The 26455-nt window shown below is 40.5% G+C and overlaps 1 protein-coding gene across 10 annotated transcripts in view; it reads left to right on the plus strand.

Moving 5' to 3' along the window:
• The window catches only part of nf1a (neurofibromin 1a), a 357260-nt gene that overhangs the window by 271989 nt on the left and 58816 nt on the right, over nucleotides 1-26455 (plus strand). For all 10 annotated transcript variants that reach the window (XM_059973505.1, XM_059973509.1, XM_059973507.1 and 7 more), the window contains 6 exons: nucleotides 1177-1370; nucleotides 4428-4568; nucleotides 6359-6638; nucleotides 11897-12111; nucleotides 14180-14241; nucleotides 16072-16186. In XM_059973505.1, the coding sequence (XP_059829488.1) occupies nucleotides 1177-1370; nucleotides 4428-4568; nucleotides 6359-6638; nucleotides 11897-12111; nucleotides 14180-14241; nucleotides 16072-16186 (1007 nt within the window). The remainder of the gene's footprint in view (nucleotides 1-1176; nucleotides 1371-4427; nucleotides 4569-6358; nucleotides 6639-11896; nucleotides 12112-14179; nucleotides 14242-16071; nucleotides 16187-26455) is intronic.

Here is a 26455-nt window from a genome sequence, read left to right on the forward strand (position 1 = left end):
GGACTTCTACCTGAAGGCCAGACTAGTGAAACGTCGATGCTTGAAATACACCTTCCATAATTCCTTTCACCCACTTTCCCCATTCTGATTTCTTTGAGAAATGTATTGGAGAATGCTCTGTTATAAATTTGCAGCCAATTTACAATTCAATGTCTTTGGATGAATAAAGCAAGTACCGGGATTTATTTCATTCTGTGAAGATGTTGGAACATGAAGACCTGAAGACTATTATCTCCACGGATGCTGCCTGACCTGCTGAGTGTATTCAGCATTTCATAAACACACGAGATACTGCAGATGCTGGAAGTTCAGAGTAACACACACACACACACACACACACACACACACACACAATGCTAGAGGAACTCAGCAGGTCAGTCAACATATATGGAAAGGAATGAAGAGTCAACATTTCATGCTGGGACCCTTCATCAGGACTTCATCATTTGTGTGTGTATCCAGCACCTTCTGTTTCCATTTCAGACTTCCAGCACCTGTAGCGTTTTGATTTTCATAACATTTCCTCTGATTGAGAGCCTGGAACCAGGGTCAATGTCTCAAATGCAGCTACTGAAGATGTGCGGCAGCTTATTAGTAGAGCAGAAGGCAAAAATATGAATCAAAACATTACTGTTAACACCTTTTCTGAAAAAACTGTGGCCAGATATCACTGCAAATAATGACAAAAGCAAGCCAGAGGCTAAGCTGATTCAAGGGATGGGCCATGCCAGAATGCAACAATGTGATCAAGAGACAGCCGCAGAGTTGTTATCATCATAGCTGTTGGAGTGAACGATTTAGAGAGGAGTCGATGTAGAGGAGTTTCGATGCCTGTCCACCTAACCGGAGTACAAGGTTGGATCTCTCCAAGCGCTGAGCCGATTTAGTGAGGTCGAGAACGGCTTCAGGCTGTGCGGTCAGGGTGTGTCTTTGCTCTGGGGCATCCAGAGAGTGGTAAATCTGCTCTAGAGGACTCAGTCACTGCACATGGGAACTCATGTGGGAATTGTAACTGAACAGATTTTCATCTAAAGTTACCTGTAAACCAGCATAAGAACAAACTGCACAAACCAAATCTACTACTAAATGCAGACTGAGATGGAGTGATTCGCATTTCATGAAGAAAGTGACCTGGATGTATAAGTTTCCAAATTTAACTGGCTCTCTTTGTTGCAGGTATTGAGCTGAAGCATCTTTGTTTGGAATACATGACACCCTGGTTGTTGAACCTAGTTCGCTTCTGTAAACACAATGACGACGCTAAACGGCAGCGGGTTACCGCCATCCTGGACAAGCTGATCACAATGACGATTAACGAGAAGCAAATGTACCCTTCCATCCAGGCGAAAATCTGGGGCAGTCTTGGCCAGGTACCACAGTGATTCTTTTGAAATACCACCAGATTTACTCATTCACAATCATATAACCATATAACAAGTACAGCACGGAAACAGGCCATCTCGGCCTTTCTAGTCCGTGCCGAACGCTTACTCTCAGCTAGACCCACCGACCTGCACTCAGCCCATAACCCTCCATTCCTTTCCTGTCCATATACCTATCCAATTTTTTTTTAAGTGACAAAATTGAACCTGCTGGAAGGTCCTTGCAATGTTCGAGAAGTTTCCGTGCCTTTCCTAAGAGAAATAAGCTTATATGCTTTCCATATGGCAGCCAAATGTCATATCTGATACATGCACCTGAGTTTAAGGGCTTGATTCCTTGACAACTAGATTTAATCTGCATTGCTACATCAGATTTTCCATTCCACATGTGAATGGCAACAAGTTTCCCACTACTTGGGAACTGTTTTTTGAAGAGTAAAATTAAATATGAAAGCACAAACCCTCAGCAGAAATAATAATCAATGTTTTCAGAGGGGAAAATCATACCTAAAATCAGTCATGACTATCAGAACTCAAGTAATGAAACTGCTGAACTCACAAACCTGTTTTCAGAAGTTATGGGGTAATGCAAAACTTACTGCCTTTCCTTACTGCATTTCCACTCTGATCATGTAAAACCATGAGCCACAGGAGCAGAATTAGGCCATTCAGCTCATCTTATCTGCACTGCCATTCGGTCATGGCTAATTTATTTTCCCCCTCAACCCCACTCTCCTACCTTCTCCCTATAATCATTGATACCTTCCTAATCTGATATGTTGGCATGCAGTCTGGCTGTAGCACCTCATTGTCATGGTCTTCTGTTATCAAATTATTGCATAGAACCAGGCCATTCAGTCCATCATTTCCATGCCAGCAAAACATGGAACTTGAGTTGATTTTTCTTCACATCCCTTGTTCTTAGCCCTGCAGGTTACACCTCTTCAAGTGCAATGCACCTGCTTAAAGTTTCTTACAATACAATAGATTCCAGTTAATTGGGACCAGTGCATTTTCACCCAATTATGCGCTGCCCCAATTAGCTGAAGTTTCATGGGAATAGTTAAAAAGGTATAAAATAAAGAGAAATTGAGTAATGTATTTAAATGAAATACAGAACAAGTTAGAACACTACCAATACTACTGCACTACTATAAACTGTATTAGTTCCTAATAGTTATTGATGTAGGAATTCATCCAGTGTCCTTTGATTGACTGCAAGTCAACAAAATCAGTGCAGACACCTAGTAGAGATGCTGGACTGCCTTCATTCAATGCTTTCAACGATTGCATCCTCCAAATCTTCAAATTCTTCATAATTCAAAACTTGATGAAGTAGTAAAATCGTTTCATTTTCACTCCTGGCATTTCTGGCATCTCCATGCCTGAATGCTTGAAACCACAGTGCTCAGAACAGTTCTAAATTGGCTTAATGTTTATTTCTCTCCAACTATCACTGACAAAATTCACTTCTTTTTGAACACAAACACATACAACTGACTATTTAAGAACTGTTTGCTCTAAGTACAGTGTGGTGTCTAACGGTCACACAAGTGCATGAGACTGACGCTAGTTAGAAACTGTTTGGCAACAATATCCTGACCCAATTAAGTAGAATAGTGTTCCAAATAAATAAAGGGAATGCTGGCAATTTTGTCAATTTATTTTTTAAGGGTTGTTCCAAATAAGCAGCTGCCCTGATAACCAATGGCCCAATTGACTAGAATCTACTGTATCCCTTTAAGACGATGAGTTTTAGGTTCCCACTGTTCAATGGATGAAAATTCTCTCTCCCTCTACCCTCCCCCCTCCCTTTCCCTTCCCCCTCCTCCTCCTCCTCTCCCTCCGATGATTTATGAATCCTCAGCGTTATGTCCATTAGGCTGCTGAATCAGAATACTTGTTGCAGATACAACCCTCAGCACAGAGTCACTATAAGAACATGACATAGGAGCAGAATTAGTCCATTCAGCCCATCAAATCTGCTCCACCATTCCATCATAGGTGATCCTGGATCCCACTCAACCCCATACACCTGCCTTCTCTCCATATCCTTCGATGCCCTGACCAATCAGGAAATGATCAACTTCCACCTTAAGTATTTGCACAAATTTGGTCTCCACCATAGTCTGTGGCAAAGCATTCCACAGATTTACTATTCTCTGGCTAAAAGAAAATCCTCCTTACCTCTGTTTTAAAAGGTCACCCCTCAATTTTGAGGCTGTACTCTCTAGTTTAGGATACCCCCACCACAGGAAACATCCTTTCCATATTCACCCTGTCTAGTCCTTTCAACATTTGGTAGGCTTCAATGAGATCTCTACTCATTCTTCTAAATTCCAGCAAGTATAGGCCCAAAGCTGCTGTAGATTCCTCATATGTTAAACCCTTCATTCCTGGAATCATCCTAAAATAGCAGTTCATAAGAGCTGAGGGTCTCTTAGAGAGGAAGGAAGGAAGCAATAGAATGAGGAGACGTGGAATAAAGAAAACCATTTTATGCCTTATATTTTTGCAAAGCTGACAATATCAGTTGGATTAAAATGGTATTGATGCATCCTTGAAGGACTAATGTCGTTTTTGTATTATGTAGTGAGCAGGCAATTTTCAAATTAGTATCTGATGATGTTAATCAGAGAATTTTACGACTTCTGTAAAAGCCTCTTTTGGTCCTGTGCAGCAGCCCCCCTGTTTGAGACAGTGGTGCAGCCTGTCAGAATACTCTCCATAAAATCTATAGAAGCTTTCAACTGTTTTAGTTCAAATTCAAAGTGAAATATTGCCGCTGTCTTGCCTTTTTTATAGCTAGTTTGAAATATGGTTAAAAATTTACTACGATTACGCTTTGAATTATCCTTCTGATTTATAGTAGTTACTCTGTAGCCAGGTTTGGCCATCAGCTTCACATCTACTTCAGATTCTCTTAAGAGTATACTCATGTTGATTAAAAAGTTATTTTGAGGCAGCAACCTTATTTACATCTGTTTCTGGCTTGATTTAGTTTTTTGATGTGTTTCTTTGCCTTGACCCTTCTTTTCTCCGTAGATCACAGACCTGCTTGATGTTGTTCTCGATAGTTTCATAAAGACCAGTGCAACAGGCGGCTTGGGCTCCATCAAAGCAGAAGTCATGGCGGACACTGCAGTGGCACTCGCATCAGGAAATGTCAAGCTTGTTTCAAGCAAGGTATCGAACTAGTTTCGACCCATTTGTTCTTCATGTGCAGATACCAAATTAAATACCCTGATGCAAAGTGTTGGTGAAAGTCAGTTTCTCAAGTGACATTTCTGGTGGCAGAAGCTGTCAGTATTTTGGGTCTGGACACTGAATCAGGATGTGGAATGTCGACCCAAAACATCGAGCATTCCTTTGCCTTCACGGATGCTGACTGACTGAGTTCTTTCAGTAGTCTGTTTCTCGCTCTAGGTTCCAGCATCTGTAATCTTTTAATTCTCGTCTAGTGAGTGGAGATTAAAATATGGAGCCATGCAAATCGGAAGTCATGGATTTGTCTCCTTGTCTCTGTTAATCGATCGTCAGTTGGTGGAGCAATTCGTCAGCTTTATTTGTCACATGTTCATTTAAACATAGAGTGAAAGGCGTTGTTTACGTCAATGACCAACACTGCCTGCCCACAACTTAACTGACATCCTTGGAATGTGGCAGGAAACTGGAGCACCCCGAGGAAACCTGGGCGATCATGGAAAGAACAATCTCCTTATAGATTGAACCTTGCCCTTCCGATCACTAGTGCTGCAAATGAGTCCGACTTTATCTTTGCATTGACTGCAGGACCCTTAGACATGAGCTCAGGGTACACAAGGACCCCACCTCTAGTGTCTTCTAATAGTCATCTAACAGTTATTGTCTAGGGTCACATTTGATAAATAAGCTGTTAAATAACATTCAGACCTCATTTCAGCCTCAACGCTTAACTGACTGCACAACCTGTAGACTCACTTTCAAGGACTATAGTTGGGTGGCAGGGTGGAGATGCATTTCTACCAAAGGAGGTATAAGGCACTCCTTCCCTCCGCCAGCCTGCAGGTCACCCTTGGGCGGGGTGTAGCAACTGCTTAACACCTCCCCCTCACCCCCAGATCAGGGTCACGTGAAGCCACAGGAGCAGGTGGTGGATGGTCGTATGAGCAGAAGTCTCTTAAGAGTATTATCCAGTCTCTCCCCAAGAACAGTCATGATCGCCTTTGTCATACAACACGGTACAGCATGATGATAGCTCAGTATTATTTATTTACACGATTTGTTTTCATTTGTACATTGGAAGTCTTTGTAACTTACAGGTTTTCATAAATTCTATTGTAATTCTTTATTTATCTGTAACTGCCTGCAAAAACTGAATATCAGGGTAGTATATGATGACATCTGTCTACTTTAATAATAAGTTTGCTTTGAACTTTAAATGGAAATTCTCCACCAACAAAAGGATTCACACCCTAGTACAACAAAATCAATTAAGCCAAACTAGTAGAAGAAGTTGCAGATTTGGGATTTGATTTATAAATGGGAGTGGATTTTAAAAAGTTGAGTTTGAAGTTTACTGAGTTTTTTCCCATTGTACTTAGGGCAACACTGAGTCTGCCTCAAAATGATAATCACCATTTTGGCTTAAGCATTCCGCTATATCTAACTTGTACAAAACTGTGTAGTTTCTTGGAGTATCATGTACGGTTTAGGGTCCTTATGTAAGGACGTGGAGGCATTCTGGACAGTCCAGAGGATGTTCTCAAGAATGATCCTGGGAGTTATAAGGTTAATGTATGAGGGCCTATATACTCTGGAGTTTAGAAGAATGAGGGACGATTTCATTGAAGCCTATTGAATATTGAAAGATCGAGATAGACTGGGTGTGGAAAGGATGTTTCCTATAGTGGTAGAGCAGACTCAATGAGCTGAATGGTCTAATCTGCTCCAGTGTCTTATGGTCTTGTAACCTTGGTCTTGCTCTTCTCTTGCAGGTGATTGGAAGAATGTGCAAAATAATTGACAAGACCTGCCTGTCTCCAACTCCTACACTCGAACAGCACCTGATGTGGGACGACATCGCCATTCTTGCTCGATACATGCTGATGTTGTCTTTCAACAATTCGCTCGACGTAGCCGCACATCTCCCTTACCTCTTCCACGTGGTTACTTTGTTAGTGGCCACAGGCCCTCTGTCCCTAAGGGCTTCCACCCACGGTTTAGTCATCAACATTATTCATTCGCTCTGCACTTGTTCACAACTTAATTTTAGTGGTAAGCTCTGGAATTCTGACCTTTCTGTTTTCATGTATGAAAATATGAAGGAATTATAGATTTTCTCAAAGCATTCTTCTTGGCAATTCTTAATGAATATTTCATCAGATTTAATTTTCAGTAATGTGAACTTTGCTATCTCAAAGCAAAATGTTTTGAAATCAGCTTGTTATGTTGGAAAGAGTGTGTGAGACAGAGTTCTTCCTTTTTCTTGCTTCTGAATCTTATCAGTATACTTCCTTTCCAAGTAATTTGCACTTCCTGCCTTTTTACTGTGTCCCTAATGAAATGCCTGTACTTGCTTAAGTTTGAGTTCAGATCATAGTCAGAGCCAGTTGTTAGTGCTCCTCAGGGAATCGAACAATACCCTGAATAAAATGTTCTGTTGTAGTAAACCTGATAGCTTTGAAGCAATCCTAACACAACCACAGCATTATCCATCATAGAGTCATAGAGCACTACAGCACTGAAGCTGGCCCTTCAGCCCATCTGCTCCATGACAAACTATTATTTTGCCTACGCCCATCATCCTGCACCTGAGTCATAGCTCTTCCCATCCATGTACTATCCACACTTCTCGTAAATATTGAAATCGACCATTTCCACTGGCAGCTCGTTCCATATTCCCGTGACCCTCTGAGGGAAGAACTTTCCCCTCAAGTTCCTCTTAAACATTTCACCTTTCATCCTTAACCCATGCCCCCTGATTCTAGTCTCGCCCAATCTCAGTGGAAAAAGCCTGCCTGCATTTACCCTATCTATATTTCGTATTTTGTTTTCCCCTATGACATCCTCACCCCTATTCTCCTACCCTCTAGAGGACAAAGTCCTAACCTATTTAATCTTTTCCTAAAACTTAGGTCCTCAAGGCTCGGCAGCATCCTTGTCATTTTTTTTTAATTTAGCAATAAAGCACGGAGTAGGACCTTCTGACCCTTTGAACTGCCTCACCAACCCCTACAAACCCAATTAACCCTAAAGTAATCACGGGGCTATCTCTATTCTTTCAGTCTTTCTGATATCTTTCCTGTGGGTAGATGACCATCCTTTCGCTTTCTGCTACACACTACCTTAAGATCATCACAATCTCCTCTTCATTTACTGCCCTACTCTTATTTAGTTCTAATTCTACCAATCAGGTCAGTGATGGGAAAGCACAGACTACTGCCGTTTCTCCTGAGTTCCAAGGGATTGGCCCCACTTTCTTTTAGTCATCCGTATCCTGTCATACAGTTGTGCTCAATGAAGCTGTGCCTCTGTGATACTCCCATGCTGACCTTATTGCCCTTTCACACTGCCCCCATTTTCCTGCATTAAGTGTGTACCCTCAATGTCTTGCCTATTTAAGTGCTTTTCTAAGTTCCTCTGTCTGTAGTGAATGTATATGACCCAGCCACCTACCATGGCACCGAGTTCCAAATGCCAATCATATTGTGTGGAGGGAAAAGATATACCTTCTCTTAAAAACCTCCTCTAACTCTTATTTTTGTTAGCCCTTCTGTGGCGGGTTAGATATGGGTCTTTACCAAAGGAGGTGTAAGGCGCTTCTTCCCTCTGCTAGCCAGCAGGTCACCCACAGGCAAGGTTTAGCACCTTCTTACCCCTCCCCGATCAGGGTCATGTGAAGCCATGGGAGCAGGTGGTGGGCAGTCGTATGAACAGCCAGTGCACATCCCGGTTTTGCAACCACTGATGCGAGGCAGACAATCTCTGAAGAGTATTGATAATGGCTGGTCACCTGTTTTATAAAGACAATGCCCAAAAGAAGGCAATGGCAAGCCATTTCTGTAGAAAAATTTGCCATGAACAATCATGGTCATGGAAAGACCATGATCAGCACACTGTGAATGAACTGTGAACAAAAAGATTCTGACTTAATACCTTATTTATGTCTCTTAGAAGTTTATATCCCTCTGTTAGGTCACCCCTCCGCCACCTTTGCTCCAAGGAAAACAATAATCAGTTCCTCCAATATCTCCAAATAATTAAAGTCCTCCAACCCAGGCAATATCTTGGAGAATCTCCTCTGAACTCCAATGCAAATGCATCCTTTTCATAAATGGTTGACTTTAACTGCATACAATACCAAGCGTGGTTTAACTGAACTGTTTAAAATTTGCAACATCCGAATGAATGGAAGGATTAACATAAGTTGGCTTTGAAGCATTCAATGGGTCTGGGCCTGTTCTCACTGTAGTTTAAAAGAATGAGAGGGGATCTCACTGAGACCTATCAAGTATTGAAAGGGCTAGATAGAGTGGACCTAGTGCTCATTTTTCCAAAAGTGAAAGAGTCTAGGACCAGAGGGCTCAAGCTCAGAATACAAGCTGTCCCTTCAGAACAGAGATGAGGAGGAATTTCTTTATGCGTAGTGAATCTGTGAAATTCATTGCCACGGATGGCTGTAGAGATAAAGTCATTGGCTATACTTAAAGCAGAGGTTGATAATTTCTTGATTAGTCAGGGCATCAAAGGTTACAGGGAGAAGACAGGAGAATGAGGTTGAAAGAGATGATAATTCAGCTATTATGAAATGTTGGAGCCAACTCAATGGATCAAAAGGCTTAATTCTGCTGTATTTCTGTAGTCTGTGGTCTATAGTCTTTAACCCTATTTCCGACATGTTTTATCTTTCCTCCACATCTTTTGATCTGATATCTGTGTTGACCCTGTGTTGTTACTCTGCTTGTCTGATAGCCCACCTTGAATGAACGTGTAACAAAATCCATGATCTAAACCCTTCTATAAGGGCCAACTCTAGTCACCATGTTAAACTGAACCAGATACTTCGAGTCCCAAACACAGCAGGTTCTGCAGGTGCTGGAAGTCTTGAGCAACACACACACACACAATGTTGGAGGAATTCAGCAGGTCATGCTGCATCTAAGGAGGGAATAAACAGTCAACTGTTTATTCACCCCCATAGATGCTGCCAAATTTGCTGAGTTTCTCCTGCATTTTGTGTTTTTTACCTCAGTCTCAACATTTTCTAGATTCTGGTTTCAGGCCTGTGTTAACCCCAACACAATCAGATTTTACTTATCTTCTTCTGATCTGTGCCCTTTCAAAAATTATCATTTGATCCAAGATAGACCTCAAGCTCTTGTTTACTGTCATTGTGGCTACATCCTCTTTCTGGGCGGCTCCCAACATCTATTTCCTGTTTTGAGATCTCACCTACAAACGTTTCTGATTTCAGATTATTTCACAGCATCCTTTCTTTTTCATTCATGCTTCTGAGCAGCTCCTTAGGTCTATTTTTGTTACTGAAGGTAATTAATAAATGCAAAATTTTATTCGGCTGAAAGGCAGGATGACAGATCTGTAAAATATTATTTACGATATTGCAGTTGTTATAAGGGCATTATCAAGTTCAAGTTTAATAGCCATTCAGCCATGTACGTATATAGGTGCAGTAGGCCTCCATTAGTCTCGATAGACCATGGATCTGCACCTTGGAAAGTTTCCAGGGCGTAAACTTGGGCAAGGGTTTTTTTAAAAAAAATGGAAGACCGGCAGTTGCCCAAGCTGCAAGTCTCCCCTCTCCACGCCACTGATGTTGTCCAAGGGAAGGGCATTAGGTACATATATACAGCTAAAGGAAACAGCATTTTTCCGGGGCCAAGGTGCAGAACATTTTATGTACAGTCAGACACAGCACATACAGTTATGATAGCACATACAGTCACCAAATAATATTAGCACAAGGCCCTAAGGAGCATAACCTAAAGATTGATGGTGCATAGGATGTTGTCCTGGAGTCACTTTTCTCCAAGGTTTGTATAATTGAATCAAAGTGCTCTGACTTTGGGACACCATAATGAAACAAGTATACTGTAGTTCTGCTGTTTGCATTTGTTTGTGTTTAAAGTTTGAGGTTTTGTTTTCGAGTGTTGACACATATTTGCTTTTGGAATATGTTGGTTGAACTAATGGAGGTTTACTTAATTTTAACAACATCAAGCTGGTTGCAAAACAGACGAGAAATGATTACAACACTTATCTTCCAGCTCATAAGGAGTGTTGCAACTCGTGCTGGCAAAATTTTCATTAGTCTGCAACTAGTTGCCGAATGTGAATTAAACCATTCAGTGCCAATACTGCTGTGACAATTTAAATGTCTTTTTGAGGGCATGTTCACCTCTGAAAGCAAACAGCAAGGATTTCTCTCCAGGTCTTGTTTGTAAAGTCGAGATTGATCCCTCAATAGAAACTGAACAAAATGATGACAAATGTAAAAGGACAAAGTGAATCCTTTCAGATGTGACAAATAAAGCTCTAAAGCTGGGAGGAGAATGTGATTTAGATATTTAAAATTAGAATGATATTCAGGAGGTTTAATGTCAAAAAGCTTGCTCTTTGGGAAGCCAGAACAAAGGAATATCGTCAAGTTACCACTGGGTTTTTCAGATATGCGTTGGCACGGTAGCATAGGGGTTAATGTAATGCTATTACAGCGCTCGTGACCTGTGTTCAATTCCTGCTGAAATTTGTAAGGGGTTTGTACATTCTTCCTATGACCATGTGGGTTTGCTCCAGATGCTCCAGTTTCCTCCCACGTTCCAAAGACGTGCAGGTTAGTAGGTTAATTGATCAATTCACTGGGGTGTAATTGGGTGGCATGGGCTTGTTAAAGTGCTGTATAAATAAGTCAGTCAGTCCGTCAGTCAAGGAGCTCACTTCACTCAAGGAGTCATGTTTGGCATAAATGTTGTGGGTGAAGGGCCAGTGTGTGTGCTGCATTGTCCTATGTTTTATGAATCTACAATTTAGTTTAGCTTTTTATGCCTTGATCATTTATTTAAGTTCAATTCTCCGGAAATTTAATTGAACCAACATCCACTGTTTGACAACTGAGGGAAAACTGTTTTACAAGCACAAAGCAAAAATGGTTACTAATAATTCTCAATCCACACTAGTATATTACCTCCACAGTTCCAAGTACCCTGATAGGCTAATTGTTCCTGTATTCTCAGTAGTTCCATGCTAGTGTATAGGCACTGAAATATTTAGGAAAGCATATGTTGAAAACTAATGTAGGGAAGATATACTTCAGTTATACCAGGCATTATATGTTATATGACAGATGGTTTAATTGAATTATATGTGGAGTATTGACAAGGTGCATGTAAAAGGAGGATTTGTCTTGCAGAGAAATCTAGAACTAGAGATCACTTTTTAAAACTAAGGGGTTGTCCATTTAAGACAGAGATTAAGTACTTTTCTTTAAAACAAACCTTTTTTTTCCTTCCCAACAGAAGAGACTAAACAAGTCTTGAGGCTCAGCCTGACGGAGTTTTCATTGCCCAAGTTCTACCTGCTTTTTGGAATCAGCAAAGTCAAGTCGGCTGCTGTGATAGCATTCCGGTCCAGCTATCGTGATCGTTCCTTTTCTCCCGGATCCTATGAGAGAGAGACTTTTGCCCTTACCTCCCTTGAAACCGTAACGGAAGCCTTGTTAGAGATAATGGAGGTAAGAGTCACACACACAGACAAGCAAAGACAGAAAACACAGGGTCATAATAGAAAATAATTTGTTTTCCCAGCAAAAATAAATCCAGAAGGCAGACAAATCAGATTTATTATTTAGCTTGCTTGCTTAGAGAGGAAAATATCGATCTTTGACAGAATAGTCATAGTTTGAAGCAGTGAATAGCTTGCCTTTTTTCTTGTTCACAAGATAAGTTTAAAGAAATGGATGTTGGAATTACTCATGCAAAATGTTAGGAAGAGCGTATACTCCCAGCTAGCAAACCTTAATTTTAGAGTACCAACATCCTTCCACCACAACTCCTCAGTACACATCCCCTCCACGATGGACTTGTTTTAGTCAGCCCACTAACAAAAGGAACAGAGTCCTTTTGGAAGGTAAGAGGGAAATGGAATTTTTAATATCTTGCCTTGAGAGTGGAATGCCAGGGAATTTAAATGAGGCCCCTCTTAATTGCTAATTGGTTTATTGTTGCCACATGTCCCAAGGTATAATAAAAAACTTTCCATACAGATTATTTCTAAGTATAAGTATAGTGCTGTGCAAATGTCACATATATATAGCTAGGGTGCCTAAGACTTTTGCAATTGACCTTGTCTGCTGTATCAGTGCTGGGTATCTCTGCACTTGTGCCACACCCCACCCTGGCATTCCTTCTCTGCTGCTTTTTCCACCCCCCCCCCCCCCGTAGCACTCCGCTCTTGCCTTTCCTAACATCCTTTGATCCTGCCAGAATTTTTACAGACTTGCTGTCCAATCCACATTGACAAATACGGTATCATGCAAAAGTCTAATACATAGATGCCTAAGAGTTTTGCACAGTACTGTACATCGAGGTAGTCCAAGGGGTAGGTAAGAACAGGATATAGAATGTGGTGTTGCAGAGAAAGTGCAGTGCAGGTAGACAAACTAGGTGCAAAGTCTTTATTGCACTAGAGCTTCATTCAAGATTTTAATAGCAGTAAACTGTTTTCAAGCTTTTGTAACTTGTGCCCAATGGAAGTGGGTAGAAGAGAAAATGACCGGAGTCTTTGACTATGTTGCCTGTTTTCCCGAGGCAGCTAGAAGTGTAGGCAGTCTCGATGGACTGGTGTTTTGTGATGGACTGCGCTGTATCCATTATGACATTTTTGTTCACTTGAAATGAAGTCTGTATAGGAAAGAAAAAAACCCCAAAACCATTTCTTGGGTCACATTGATAAGTATGCTATACTTTTGTTGACTGCAGTTTTCTGAAATGCATTTTGAAATGATGAATTATGCCTTGTAATCAGTATTTTTCAAATTGTGAAGTAACTTCCTTATTGCTGGAAATTATGCAACTGAATGTAAGCTAAGGAGCAAAACAGTTCAATGTGCCAACTTCTGTGTTCTCTGTGTTGCCTGTTGTACTGGGTGTCAGATATAATTGACTAGGGTTATTATGTGAATACAGAAAGTAAATCATGTTGAATTATTGGTGCTACTTTATTCACCGATTTGGTGTGGCCCATTTAAATATTCGGTATTCATCATTACCAGCTGCCAGTTTATGCCTTAGAGTTCAGCAGGAAGGCAGGCCTCACTCTGTGGAAGGGAGGTGTTTATTTGGGAAATGGGTACTGATGATAGATGTCCTGTGGCTGGCAGTTAACTGAGTGTTCATTTTTAATATGTTCCCAGCTTAATGAAGCTTAACAAGGGAAGTAGCTACCTGATGCATTTATATATACCTTCCTAGAACAGGGGTTCCTAACCTCTTTCCTAACCTCTTGGAACCCAATCATTAACAGGCTGGGAACCTCTGATCTTGAAAAATCTTATTACGTTGAAAGTAGTAAATCTCAATGAACTAAAACAGATAGCAATGAATATTCAGCTGGTATTGCAGCATCTGTGGAAGGAGAAATGCAGTTTTAACAATTCAGATCATCACCCTGAAACCTTAAATCTTGTTTCCTTTCCACAGATGCTATAGTACCTTGGTACTCTTACTTCAGATTCAGATTCCCAGCAACAGCATTTTTCTTTTTGCTTTTCAAGTACCATAATAACATGTTTTTTTTTTCAGGCCTGTATGAGGGATATACCTACCTGCAAATGGCTGGACCAGTGGACAGAGTTAGCACAAAAGTAGGTGTTGTGAAGTTGCACTTTATACACAAAGAGTTGTTTATACTGATTTTGCTTTCTGTCTTTCAATTTTTATTTTACTTGCCAAACTCCGTGCCCAACCTACCCAGCTCACTAGACCACATGTCTTCTGTACTGAGACTTTGTAGGGTAAGAATCACTCTCACAGATTACGAAAGACAAAAATTCAAAACAATTATGGAGTCATAATGCAAAATAATTTCTCCTATGTGTTTGGGAAGTCAGATCATTATTACAATCTCTTCAACATTCAAAGTACAATTTTATTATCAGAATACACATTTAACCACATATAACCCTGAGATCCTTTTTCCTGTAGGCATACTCAGCAAATCTATAGAACAGTAATTGTAAACAGCATCAATGAAGGAGCAAGAGCATAGAAGACAACAAACTACAAATGCAAATATAAATTGCAATAAATAGCAATATAAAGTGAGATCATTGCTTGTGGGAACATCTCAATAGATGAATGTCATTGTCCTCTTTTGTTCAAGAGCCTGATGGTTAAGGGGTAGTTACTATTAATGAACCTTGTGGTGCAAGTCCTTAGGCTCTCGTACCTTCTACCTGATAGCAGCAGTGAAAAAAGAGCATGGCCTGTTTGGTGAGGAACAGGTTAAAGAGTGAGGGTTAAACACGTTTACATTTTCCTTACGGACTCCAGATTCTGAAATGATCAGGGTATAAAGGGATAAATCAAATGGCATCTCCTTGTGATGCTCTCCTAACTAGCAAACGTACTACCTTTAAACTTAAACAACCAAGGACTTCACACCATTCATGCTGCTGCTAATTGCCAATGCTGACAATACATTAGTTGAAGGATGATCAGCAGAAAAGGTTTGTATCTGGATTCCAGGACTGCAGAAATCCAATCATCGAATTATGAACTTGGTCTTAGAAGGTAAAGGAATTTGCTTAAGCACCAGTCAGCTGCCTGACAGCATTGGACTTTTACCCCCTCCCCTTTCCCTCTTCAGCTTGGAGAGCAGAATGCTTCTCCTTAAACCTGATGAATGCGGCATTATGGAGACTGACGGATGGTTTGCTCATTACACTGAGATACATTTTCAATGTTTCGTGTTCTCGAACTGGGATGTAAGGGCATGCTTGGGGAGACAAGAATCTGACTTCTTTACTCCATGTTTTGACCATTTGAGGAATACTACTTCTAGGCTGATATTGACTTGTAACATGCCCCTTCACAATAGGAAAGCCTGTATTCCAATGTTTATACATTTTTGTCATTAGTACAGCAAAAATCTGACTAGCCATTCAAATTTCCTTATTCTACATGGAGCCAAAAGGGGTGATGATTAAAGAAAGGGACATGAGAAGCTAATCATCAAGTTTACTTTGGCTTAAGGGGAGATATTGTTTAAAAAGTGTAAACCTCTGCTGCATTCCTATGAGGTCTCAAGAAAAGCATTGGCAATAGAAGATGTGTCTTTCTATCCACAATACCCACTGTGTGTTGTATTCTAGGATTGTCCTATAGGCCAAAGATTCCTTTTGCAACAGCAGTCAGGCTAAAATGGGAAATGGGGAAGAATGGATGATTTTATTCTTCTCTCAGCCCATAGTAGGGTGGATCAGTTGTACCCCTTCACTGCCACCTTGGGCAAATAGACTAATGGAGACCCCAGATGAGCATTGAACCGGATAGCGTGAGTTTAAATACATGTCTGAACACTTTTGGCATGCAGTTTTTCACCTGCTCTGTTCAGTCTGGTATGTGCACAATATATTGCCTGACATCATTGCAACTTCCTCTCATTCTTTTTTAACTGTGTTTGTTCAACATAGATTTGCATTCCAATATAACCCATCTCTTCAGCCGAGAGCTCTTGTTGTCTTTGGCTGTATCAGTAAGCGAGTAACTCATGGGCAGATTAAACAGATCATTCGTATCCTAAGCAAGGTGAGTGAAAAATATTTTTTATATTGCTATTTTAACATTGCCTTTTAATCTCCATTTTTTAAACTATATTCTAGCCATTAAGAAATATAAGCTTATTTTTATTAACCATGTGCTACAAAACTTAAGAGTTAGCTTTAATTTTTCAAATGGTTGACTAATATGATTTAATATTATTTGTATGCTTGCATCCTCCTTAAGATCGAGCTATTGTTTGTTTTATTATATTAATGCTTGACTTACAATTAGGTCAATGTGTGTCCATTCAGAACATTATCAAGCATGTTATACGGATGGTGTAAAGTTGGTCTTAAGTTAAATCACTGATGTTCTCTTGAGCTGATAAATTTCAGCCTTTGTAAATAGGGGGACTTTCTTTGTGGCCCTACTGGATATTTAAGTGCATTGACATGGAACAGGTGGACCGCAGGTTGAGAGCATTCTGTTGTTGCTAATGTGCAGAGGCCATTGTGTAGGTTGTTGTGTTGTGTTCCTCCATGACAAGATGTGAACCAAATTAATCTTGCAATTTTGGGAACAGAGTAGAAGAGTATGCTCATGAAAACTGCTGTATTGTTGTAAGTCCAGTCTGGATCACTGAAATATTATTCATATCCTTCACTTAGTTTGGGGCAACCTACAGATATTGAACACCGAGTTGAACTGAATCTGGACTCTTGTTTTTGTTTTATATTCTGTGTTTTTGCTTGTTCTTTTGTTGCTGTTTGCACGATTTGTTTCTTTGAGTGTTTTTCTTTGAAAGGGTTCCATGGTTTACTTTGTTTCATAGCTGTCTGTGGGGAAGACGAGTCTCAGGGTTTTATATTGTATACACACTTTGATTTTTAATCCTGTGCTTAATTGTTCTCAAGTGGCTACCTGTGTCATTCAATAGAGTGTCGTTAGCACAGTTGTTCAAGCCCGAAGAAGAAATCAGTTAGCAGAATAGTTGTGTCAACCTGCAGGTTTGCTTTGAGCAGATATTTATGTTTTGAGCCCATCTTCAAGTTTAATTGTTGTTCAACCATACACACGTTTCCATCTAAGCAAAACAGCGTTCCTCCGGGGCCAAGGTGCAATACAGTCACACACTTCACACAGCACATATAGTTACAATAGCATAGACAGTCACAAAAAAAATTATGTTGGCCCTGGTCCCTTTGTGGTGTGGCCTGTAGATTCATGTTGCATGGGATGTTGAACTGGAGCCACATTTCTGCAAGAACAAGCATGCTGCAGTTCCTCATCACGCACAGACGAGCGCAATGCCCCTTGTCTTCCACCGAGCGAATGTTAGAGAGCAGTACCGACAGGAGGGGCCATTCCCCCAACCCAGCACAGACCCCAGTGTGCCCACCATATCACTACTGCCTTCCTCCCCTGAGTGGCTACAACACCCAGAACAACTAGGGTGGAGCTCTTAATTTTAAACTCTTTGCAGAGTATCCATCTACAGCTAGACCCATAGATCCTACAATGCACAATGCAGAAATAACACACCCTGATATCTTCAACCTCTGCTCTGCACTGAGAAAGCAAAACACAGACCTTGTCAAGGTCATGTCAGTAGTAGTAAAACTGATGCAATGTTGGGCTGGAACTCCTTTATTATGCCAGTAAATATATATTATGTCATACTCCCCACTCATGTTCCTTCTGGTAAAGGCATCTTACAAGTTGTACTTCTACACCTTGGACTTTCAGTAAGAACAACCTGTTTCTGTTCCTTTGGCAGAGCAGGGGGTACTTAAGGGAGTACATTGTCCCTGTCACCAGTGGCTTACATTAATCTGCAACGTCTAATAGCTATGGGACTCTGAACAAGCTCTGGGCTACATGGCGTTGAAGGAGGTGACATGGGAGGATGATGGGGGGGGTGGGGGATAAAATCAGTGTAAAGTTGAAACTATTGTGTTGAGAGGAGGCTTTACATTAAGAGCAGCTTATTGCTTTTCTTCCATTTACTCTTAATCTCTAATTTAGTTTTCCACCTACCTGTCAGGGACTTGAAGGCTGCAATAAAAATAGAAATGACATCCCAATCAGTGAAAAACTCATTCTCCTGCAAAGTCCGATTTGAACACAGCCAATAATTGGTGCCCTAGTCTGGAAAGTAATAAAATCAACTGTTTTCTTAGGAGTTTGTTGCTCACGAGTGAATAAGATGCCAAATTCCTCTGAGGCATTCAAGTTAAATACAAAGATTACCTTTTTACTGCACGAACATTTTCCATTGCATTTGACAGCTTAGACATAACTCAGTTGCATTATCTTTTGAAGAACTGTACTCAGAAGTGACTGCATATCTGCATCTTTTAGTTTTTGGAGCTTTTAATTTTATTTGTCATGTCTACATCAAAACACACAGTGAAATGTGCCATTTGAGTAAATGACCAACACAGTCCCAGGATTATGCTGGGAGGCAGTCAGCAAGTGTTACCCTGATTCCGGCACCAGCAAAGTATGCTCACAACTTCCTAACCTTAACCTGTATGTCTTTGGAATGTGGGAAGAAATAAGAGCACCCAGAGGAAATACTCACAGTCACAGAGAGAACGTACAAAGTCCTAATAAGCAGTGATGAGAATTGAACCCTGATTGCAGTCTCTGGTGCTGGTAAGTGTTACTCTGACCATGTCACCCTTACCTTACTACCTTATGTGCAGATGATCTGTGAAATTAGATGATGGACAGAGTTGCCTTTTGCTCATGATCATCTCCAACCAGCTGGCAGTTTAGGAATCAAAATATGTACATTTTTGACTCCAATTGACAAATGCCATCACCCACAAGAGACAAAAAGTCAAACTAGATTCAGATAACTTGCTACTGGTTAGGGATAAAAGTATCTTGTCAATTCTAGAACTTCAGTTTCCATAAAGCCATAAGACACAGGAGCAGAATTAGACCATTTGATCATTGGAGTCTGCTCCACCATTCCATCATGGCTGATCTATCATCCCCGTCAACCCCATTCTCCTGCCTTCTACCTGTAACCTTTGACACGCTGACTAATCAAGAACCGATCAACTTGCACTTTAAAGAGATCCAATGACTTGGCCTCCACGTTGTCTGTGGACTTGAATTCTACAGATTCACAACCCTCTGGTGAAAGAAATTCCTCTTCATTTTTGTTGTAAGTGGATGTTCCTGTTTTCCGAGGCTGATCCCAGACTCCCCCAGTGTAGGAAACATCCGTTCTACATCCACTCTATCTAGGCATTTCAATCCTTGATAGATTTCATTGAGATTCTCCTCATTCTACTGGATCCCACTGAGTACAGGCCCAAAGCCATCAAACGCTCTTCATATGTTAACCATTTCATTCCTGGAAATATTCTCGTGAACTTCCTAGACTCCTTGAAAGAGCAGCACAATAATGTAGCAGTTAGTACATCGTTATACTGTTCCAGCAAACATTGTTCGAGGTTTGATTCATGCCTGTGTAAGGAGTTTGTACATCCCTTCCCGAGACCATGTTTCTTCCCACTTTCTAAAGACGTACAGTTAGGGTTAGCGTGTTGTGCACATATTATGGTGGCGCTGGAAGTATAGCGACACTTGTGGGCCGCACAGATTCGATGGAAACAACGCATTTCACTGTATGTTTCGATGCACCTGTGACAAATAAAGCTAATATTTATCATTTAACAATTGAATCAGATACTCAACTCAAAAGAAAGAAAATAATTTTGAGGTTACAACTGAATCTGTTTAAAGGGTGCAAGTAATAGAATAATGTAGCAAATATAGTCTTTTATTGTGTCAGCTAACTGCAAACATCCTTAAAGAGCTTTGTGTCCTGATTCCAATTTGAACTATCTGGTACATTAGAATAAAAGTGTAGATATCATGTGGGCAAGTTGAGGTTATTCAGGTATGACACTAGGCTTCATATGTCACTTGGTTAATAGTTTCACAATAACATGGACCAGTTCTCAAAGGAAGCTGGGTAAAACTTCTAATATCGCTGTATAAAATATTTACAAAAATAAACTGTGCAATGCCTTTCCATTTTTGTATCCTAGTCAATGCTTTAAGTGTTGTTATGTTATATTCCTTAAAACCAATAGGAGTTTTGCCATTTATGCGAGCCCCTGGATTGGTACACTACTACAATAATAAGGGGCTTCCTCACCTAACCTGGCCCCTTCCTCTCTAGTAGTGGCCGAACCCTATACTGTGGTCCTTCTTCCCAACCCCTTGTACAATATATAGGTGGAGGATGGTGATCTAGTTCGACCAGAATTGGAGTATTGTGTGCTGTTCTGGCCAATGCAGATTAGAAAGTGCAATGTAGTACAGAGTTGAAGAATTTCTCAAGTAGCATGGATTTGAATCAGAGGATGTTGGGAGGAGTGTATAAGGGACACGATCACAATGGATTTAGGGTAAGCACAGAGAAGCTGTATCCATAGGAGGTGGAGACAGATTAAAGAGGCAGTCAAATGGTTACATGGGCAATTTAATACCAAATAGTGTTTAATGCAGATAAATGAGAAATGTTGCAGTTTGAGAGATCAAATGTATGGGATAAATATAGTGTTTCTGTATGTAGTTAATGGTAGGACACTTGATAGCATTGATGCGCAGAGGAATCTTGTGGTTCAAGTCTGTAGCTGTCGGTAAGTGAATAGCATGGTCATTGGTCAGAGTGCTGAGTAAAGAAAAAGGAAGTTATTTTGCAGCTGTATAAAACTTGGGTTAGACCACACTTGGAGTATTATGTGCAGTTCTGATCACCCCATTCTAGGGAGCAAGTGGAGATTTTAGAAGGGGTAGAGAAGCTATTTATAAGAGTGATCACCAATTGTGGTTTGATTCTTGCCATTGTATGTAATCACATAGGCTTCCTCTGGTGCTCTGGTTTCCTCCCATATTCCAAAGACGTACAAGTTAGGATTAGTAAAATGTGTGCATGCTATGTTGGTGCTGGAAGCGTGGTGACACTTACAGGCTGCCCCCAGCACAAATTTCGCTGATGCAAAACGACATGTTTCTCTGTATGTTTCAATGTGTGTGTGACAAAAAGTAATGTTTTAATCTTGACGAAAATTCTGTCTGGATTAAAGGAGGTGAGCTATCAGGAGAGGTTGGGCAAACTTGGGTTGTTTACCCATGCAAAGATGGATTGTTTTCTAAAGTGTCAAAGATTGAAGGGAGACTTGACAAAAGATCATAAAATTATGAGAGGTGTAGATGGGGTAGTTGTTCAGAATCTTTTTCTAATAGTAGAACTATCAAATACGAGTCCGAATGTATTTAAGATGAAATGGGGGGGAGGGGGGTTCAAAGGAAATGTGAAGGTAAGTTTTTTTTAGGAGTGATACATGCCTTGATCCGGCTGCAAGGGTGCTAATGGAAACAGATAAGATGGTGGTATTTAAGGGATTTTAAAATAAACTCATGAGAATGCAAGGAGTGGAGAGATGTGAATCATGCCGATAGAAGTGAGTGTAATGGTACATTGTGGTCAGTGCACACATCCTGTGTTGAAGGAACTGTTCCTGTTATATTTCATATAGAGACAGATCAAGTGATACAGGATATGTACAGAATGGTACAAAGGATACGGGATGGATAGAATAACTTTCCTAAGCTGGAAGCATTTTTGATCTGAAAGTTACTAAAACTCAAATAAACCTGGTCTTCAGGTGGAATTGAGAACGAAAGTAAGTTATTGGGCTGTACTGTTATAATCTGTTAAAGATGCATCCTGACTTAGCACAGGCTGTGCAGGTATTCTTGGTGTATCTTGGGAACGATAGTTTCCTTTCATAAGCTGTATACTGTTGGGATCCTGTCATGCATCCTCGTAAATATTTTTGAGCTGGAACCACTTATGGTTTCTTATGGCCAAGACTCCATCCTGTATCTTTTGGAATATAGAACTTCAAACAGTACAGCACAGGAAGTGCCCTTCAGCCCATCTTCAGAGAGTCTATCATTAAGTCAAAGATTGAAGTTGAGTTGATTATTACAGACCATCACCAGTAATTAGGTTTTCTATCATCAAAGGAATATATATTTATTTTTTTACTGTCAATTCTTCCATTTAGTTGAGTCTTGTAGCAATTTATGTACTTTTGCCTCTCTTTGAACAATGATATTCTGTGTTGAATTTTGAGTCATCGGCTTCTTATTTCTTCGGATCCTGCTACTGATTGTTTCATAAATATTTATTCATTGGTTCTATCTGTAAGCACATAAATAATTTTTCATCCTGTAAAGTTAATTTTTTTTCACTAAGTAAAGCTTCAGTGCCAGAGAAAACAAAGTCGTGTTCTTCAAACGCTTGCGATCCTTGATTGCTGCTCAGTCTGTTGCTAAGAGACTAAAATTGCTTCCCGTGTTAGTGAGCAGTTTTATTACTTGTCACTATCCTTTATTCCAAATTGGACCCTCAAAATGTCCCGAAAGGAACTGAAACCGTGGACGGCAGCGTGGAGCAGCAAGTAGAGCTGCTGCTTGATAATGCCATAGACAGAGGCTCGACGCTGACCTCCGGTGCTGTCTCTGTGAAGTCTGCATGTTCTCCCATTAATGGCCTTCCTCCCACTTTCCAAAAGAATTGCAGTTGGTAAGCTAATTGGCCATTGTGAATTTCCTCTAGTGTGTAGGTGCCAGACAGAGTCTGAAAAAGAGATAGAATGTGGGTGGAATAAAGAATGATTTATTGTAGGATTAGTGTAGGATAGCAGGATTCAGTACCATTGGGCAGGAGGTACAGGAGCCTTAGGTCCCACACCACCAGGTTCAGGAAGAGTTACTACTCTACAACCACCAGGCTCCTGAACCAGTGTGGATAATTCCACTCACCACAGTTCCAATTTGATTCCACAACCTACAGATTCACTTTCAAAGACTCTTCAATTTATGCTCTTGTTATTATTTTTAGTTGCATAATTTGTCTTATTTTGTACATTGGATGTTTGTCAGTCTTTATTTTTATCTATGTTCAGTTTTTCATAAATTCTATTGTATTTGTTTAATTTCCTATAAATAGCCCAAGAAAATGAATTTCAAGATAGTATTTGGTGACAACATAGAAATCTACAGCACATTACAGGCCCTTCGGCCCACAATGTTGTGTCGAGCATGTAACCTACTCCAGAAACTGCCTAGAATTTCCCTTCTATTTTTAGCCTTCTATTTTTCTGAGCTCCATGTACCTGTCTAAGAGTCTCTTAAAAGACCCTATTGTGTCCACCGATATCACTGTCACTGGCAGTGCATTCTACACACCCATCTCTCTCTCTGTGAAATCTTACCTCTGACATCCCCTTTGTACCTACTTCCAAGCACCTTGAAACTATGCCCCTCAAGTTAGCCATTTCAACCCTGGGAAAAAGCCTCTGACTATCCACACAATGAATGTCTCTCATCATCTTAGACACCTCTATCAGGTCACCTCTCATCTTATGTCGCTCCAAGGAGAAAAGGCCTGTTTTCATAAGCCATGCTCTCCAATCAGGCAACATCCTTGTAAATCTCCTCTGCACTCTTTCTATGGCTTCCATATCCTTCCTGTAGTGAGGTGACCAGAACTGAACACAGTACTCCAAGTGGGGTCTAACTAAAGTCTTGTATAGCTGTAACATTACCTCCCAGTTTTTGAACACAGTCCCACAGTTGATGAAGGCCAACACACCATGCACCTTCTTAACAACACTGTCAATCTGTGCTGATGCTTTGAGTGTCCTATGGACACAGACCCCAAGATCTTGCTGATCCTCCACACTGCCAAGAGTCTTACCATTAATATTATATTCTGTCTTCAAATTTGAGCTACCGAAATGAACCAGTTCACACTTACCTGGGTTGAACTCCATCTGCCGCTTCTCAGCCCAGTTCTGCATCCTATCGATATCGATACTCTGACAACCCTCCAGACTATCCACAACACCCCCAACCTTTGTGTCATCAGCAAACTTACTAACCCATCCCTCCACTTCCTCATCCAGGTCATTTATAAAAATCACAAAGAGGAGAGGTCCCAGAACAGATCCCTGCGGAACACCACTGGTCACTGACCTCCACACTGAATACGATTCATCCACAACCACCCTTTGCCATCTGTGGGCAACCCAATTCTGGATGCACAAAGCAAGGTCTCCTTGGATCCCATGCCTCAATACTTTCTGAATAAGCCTTGCACTGGGAACCTTATCAGATGCCTTACTGAAATCCATATACACTGCATCCACTACTCTACCTTCATCAATGTGTTTTGTTACATCCTCAAAGAATTCAATCAGGTTTATAAATCATGGCCTGTCCTTGACAAAGCCATACTAATGATTCCTATCAGACGATGTCTCTCCAAATGCTCATAAATCCTGCCTCTCAGGATCTTTTCCAACAATTTGCCCACCACTGAAGAAAGATTCACTGGTCTATAATTTCCTGGGTTATCTCTATTCCCTTTCTTGAACGAGAGAACTACATTTGCAACCTTCCAATTCTCTGGTGCCACCAGAGGCTCAGTAATCTCCCTTGCTTCCCACAGTAGCCTGGGGTACATCTCATCTGGTTTTGGCAACCTATCTAACTTAATACCTTTCAAAAGCTCCAGCACATCTCCTTCTTAATGTCTGTAAGTCATCCCTAAAATTGCCAAGATTCTCTTCACTGGTGAATACTGAAGCAAAGTACTTTTTTGTAATGTTTGTACGATTTTTCTCTTTTTTCAAATATGCTACGTTTGACAGTCTTTGTTGTGTGAGCTTTTTCATGAATTCTGTTCTGCTTCTTACTTTTGTGGCTGCCTGCAAGAAGATGAACCTCAAGGTGCTACATTCTTCTGTATTTTGTATTCTGATTTGATGTGATATTTCAGCCTTTTTACCCTCGTATGTTACAATTTTAAAGACATTCTACAAATGAAATTGGGAGTTATCTGTGCTCTGGATTGGTGCTTTTGACATTTCAGGGTTCACCTTGTTTATGTTTATCACACTGTGTACATGATATCCCATACCACTTGTTGCCTGCTTCTCATCCTAAGGCTAAATGACTTCCCCTGCTCCTGTTCCTTCATTGGTTTCTAAATACTTTTCCTCTCCAGAAACCTCCATAGCTTATTTCCTCTTTTTGCGATTTACCACCAACTTTGTGACCTTGCCCATCCCTGCTTGAATCTGACACTTAACTTTATTTATTTTGCAATACAGCGCAGAGTAGGCCCTTCCAGCCCTTTGAACCAGCAAATCCACACGCTGGTTAACCCTAATCTAATCACAGGACAACTTATAATGACCAACTAACCTACCTGATAGGCTTTGGGCTGTGGAGGAAACCCGAACTCCAGGGAAAACCCATGAGTTCCACAGGGAAGATGTAAAGAGACTGCTTATAGAATGACGCCGGAATTGAACTCTGAAATCGGGAATGCCCCGAGCTGTAGAAGCATTGCACTAACCGCTACACTACCATGGTGCCTACCTGACAAACCCTCAACCATCATTTTCTGCAATTCATCCTTGCTACGCGACACTGCAATTTTGGCTTCCTCTAAACTGGCATTTCTGTCACATCACCTAGTACCTTAACATTGTAGTTGGTATTACATGTTTTCTAATTGAAAGAGAGGTATAAATACAAGAAGTTGTTTTTGATGAATCTCAAATGTAATCAGTGACAATCAGCATCAGATAATCAACCATTTACAAAGAACATAATTGTAAGTGTAACAGGATGTTATCAGAATTTGCAAAGTCTGTAAGCAAAAAGCAAGTCTTGGCTACCTGAATTGTATTCAGTGGTTTGGTTTGAGCTTATTAGACCATAATATGTAGGAGCAGAATTAGGCCATATGGACCTTTAAGTTGGATCTGCTATTCTATCATGGTTGATTTATTTTTCCTCTTGATCTCATTCTTCTGCCTTCTTCCCATAACCCTTGGCACTCTTTCTAATGAAGAATATATCAACCACTGCTTTAAAAATACCCAAAGACTTGGCTTCCATAGTTGTCTGTGGCAATGAATTGCACAGATTCACCCCTCTTCCCCCTCCCCCTCCCCCCCATTGGCTGAAGAAATTTCTCCCTTTCTAGGAAATGAAATCTTGTCATCAAAAAGTTTGAATTTGGTATTATTGCATGTATAATTAATAAACAGGGTATGCCCTTTAGTGTAATATATACTATCTACTCATCAGATTATTTCAGGACTTGAAGAATCTGAGAAAAGAATAAGCGAGTCTTAGCTAAAGGAATGATATTCAGTAGTTTGGCTTGAGCTGACTATTGGAGTCTGTGATTCCAAACCT

The sequence above is a fragment of the Hypanus sabinus genome, chromosome 6 (assembly GCF_030144855.1).
Source record: "Hypanus sabinus isolate sHypSab1 chromosome 6, sHypSab1.hap1, whole genome shotgun sequence".
Classification (NCBI taxonomy): Eukaryota; Metazoa; Chordata; class Chondrichthyes; order Myliobatiformes; family Dasyatidae; genus Hypanus; species Hypanus sabinus.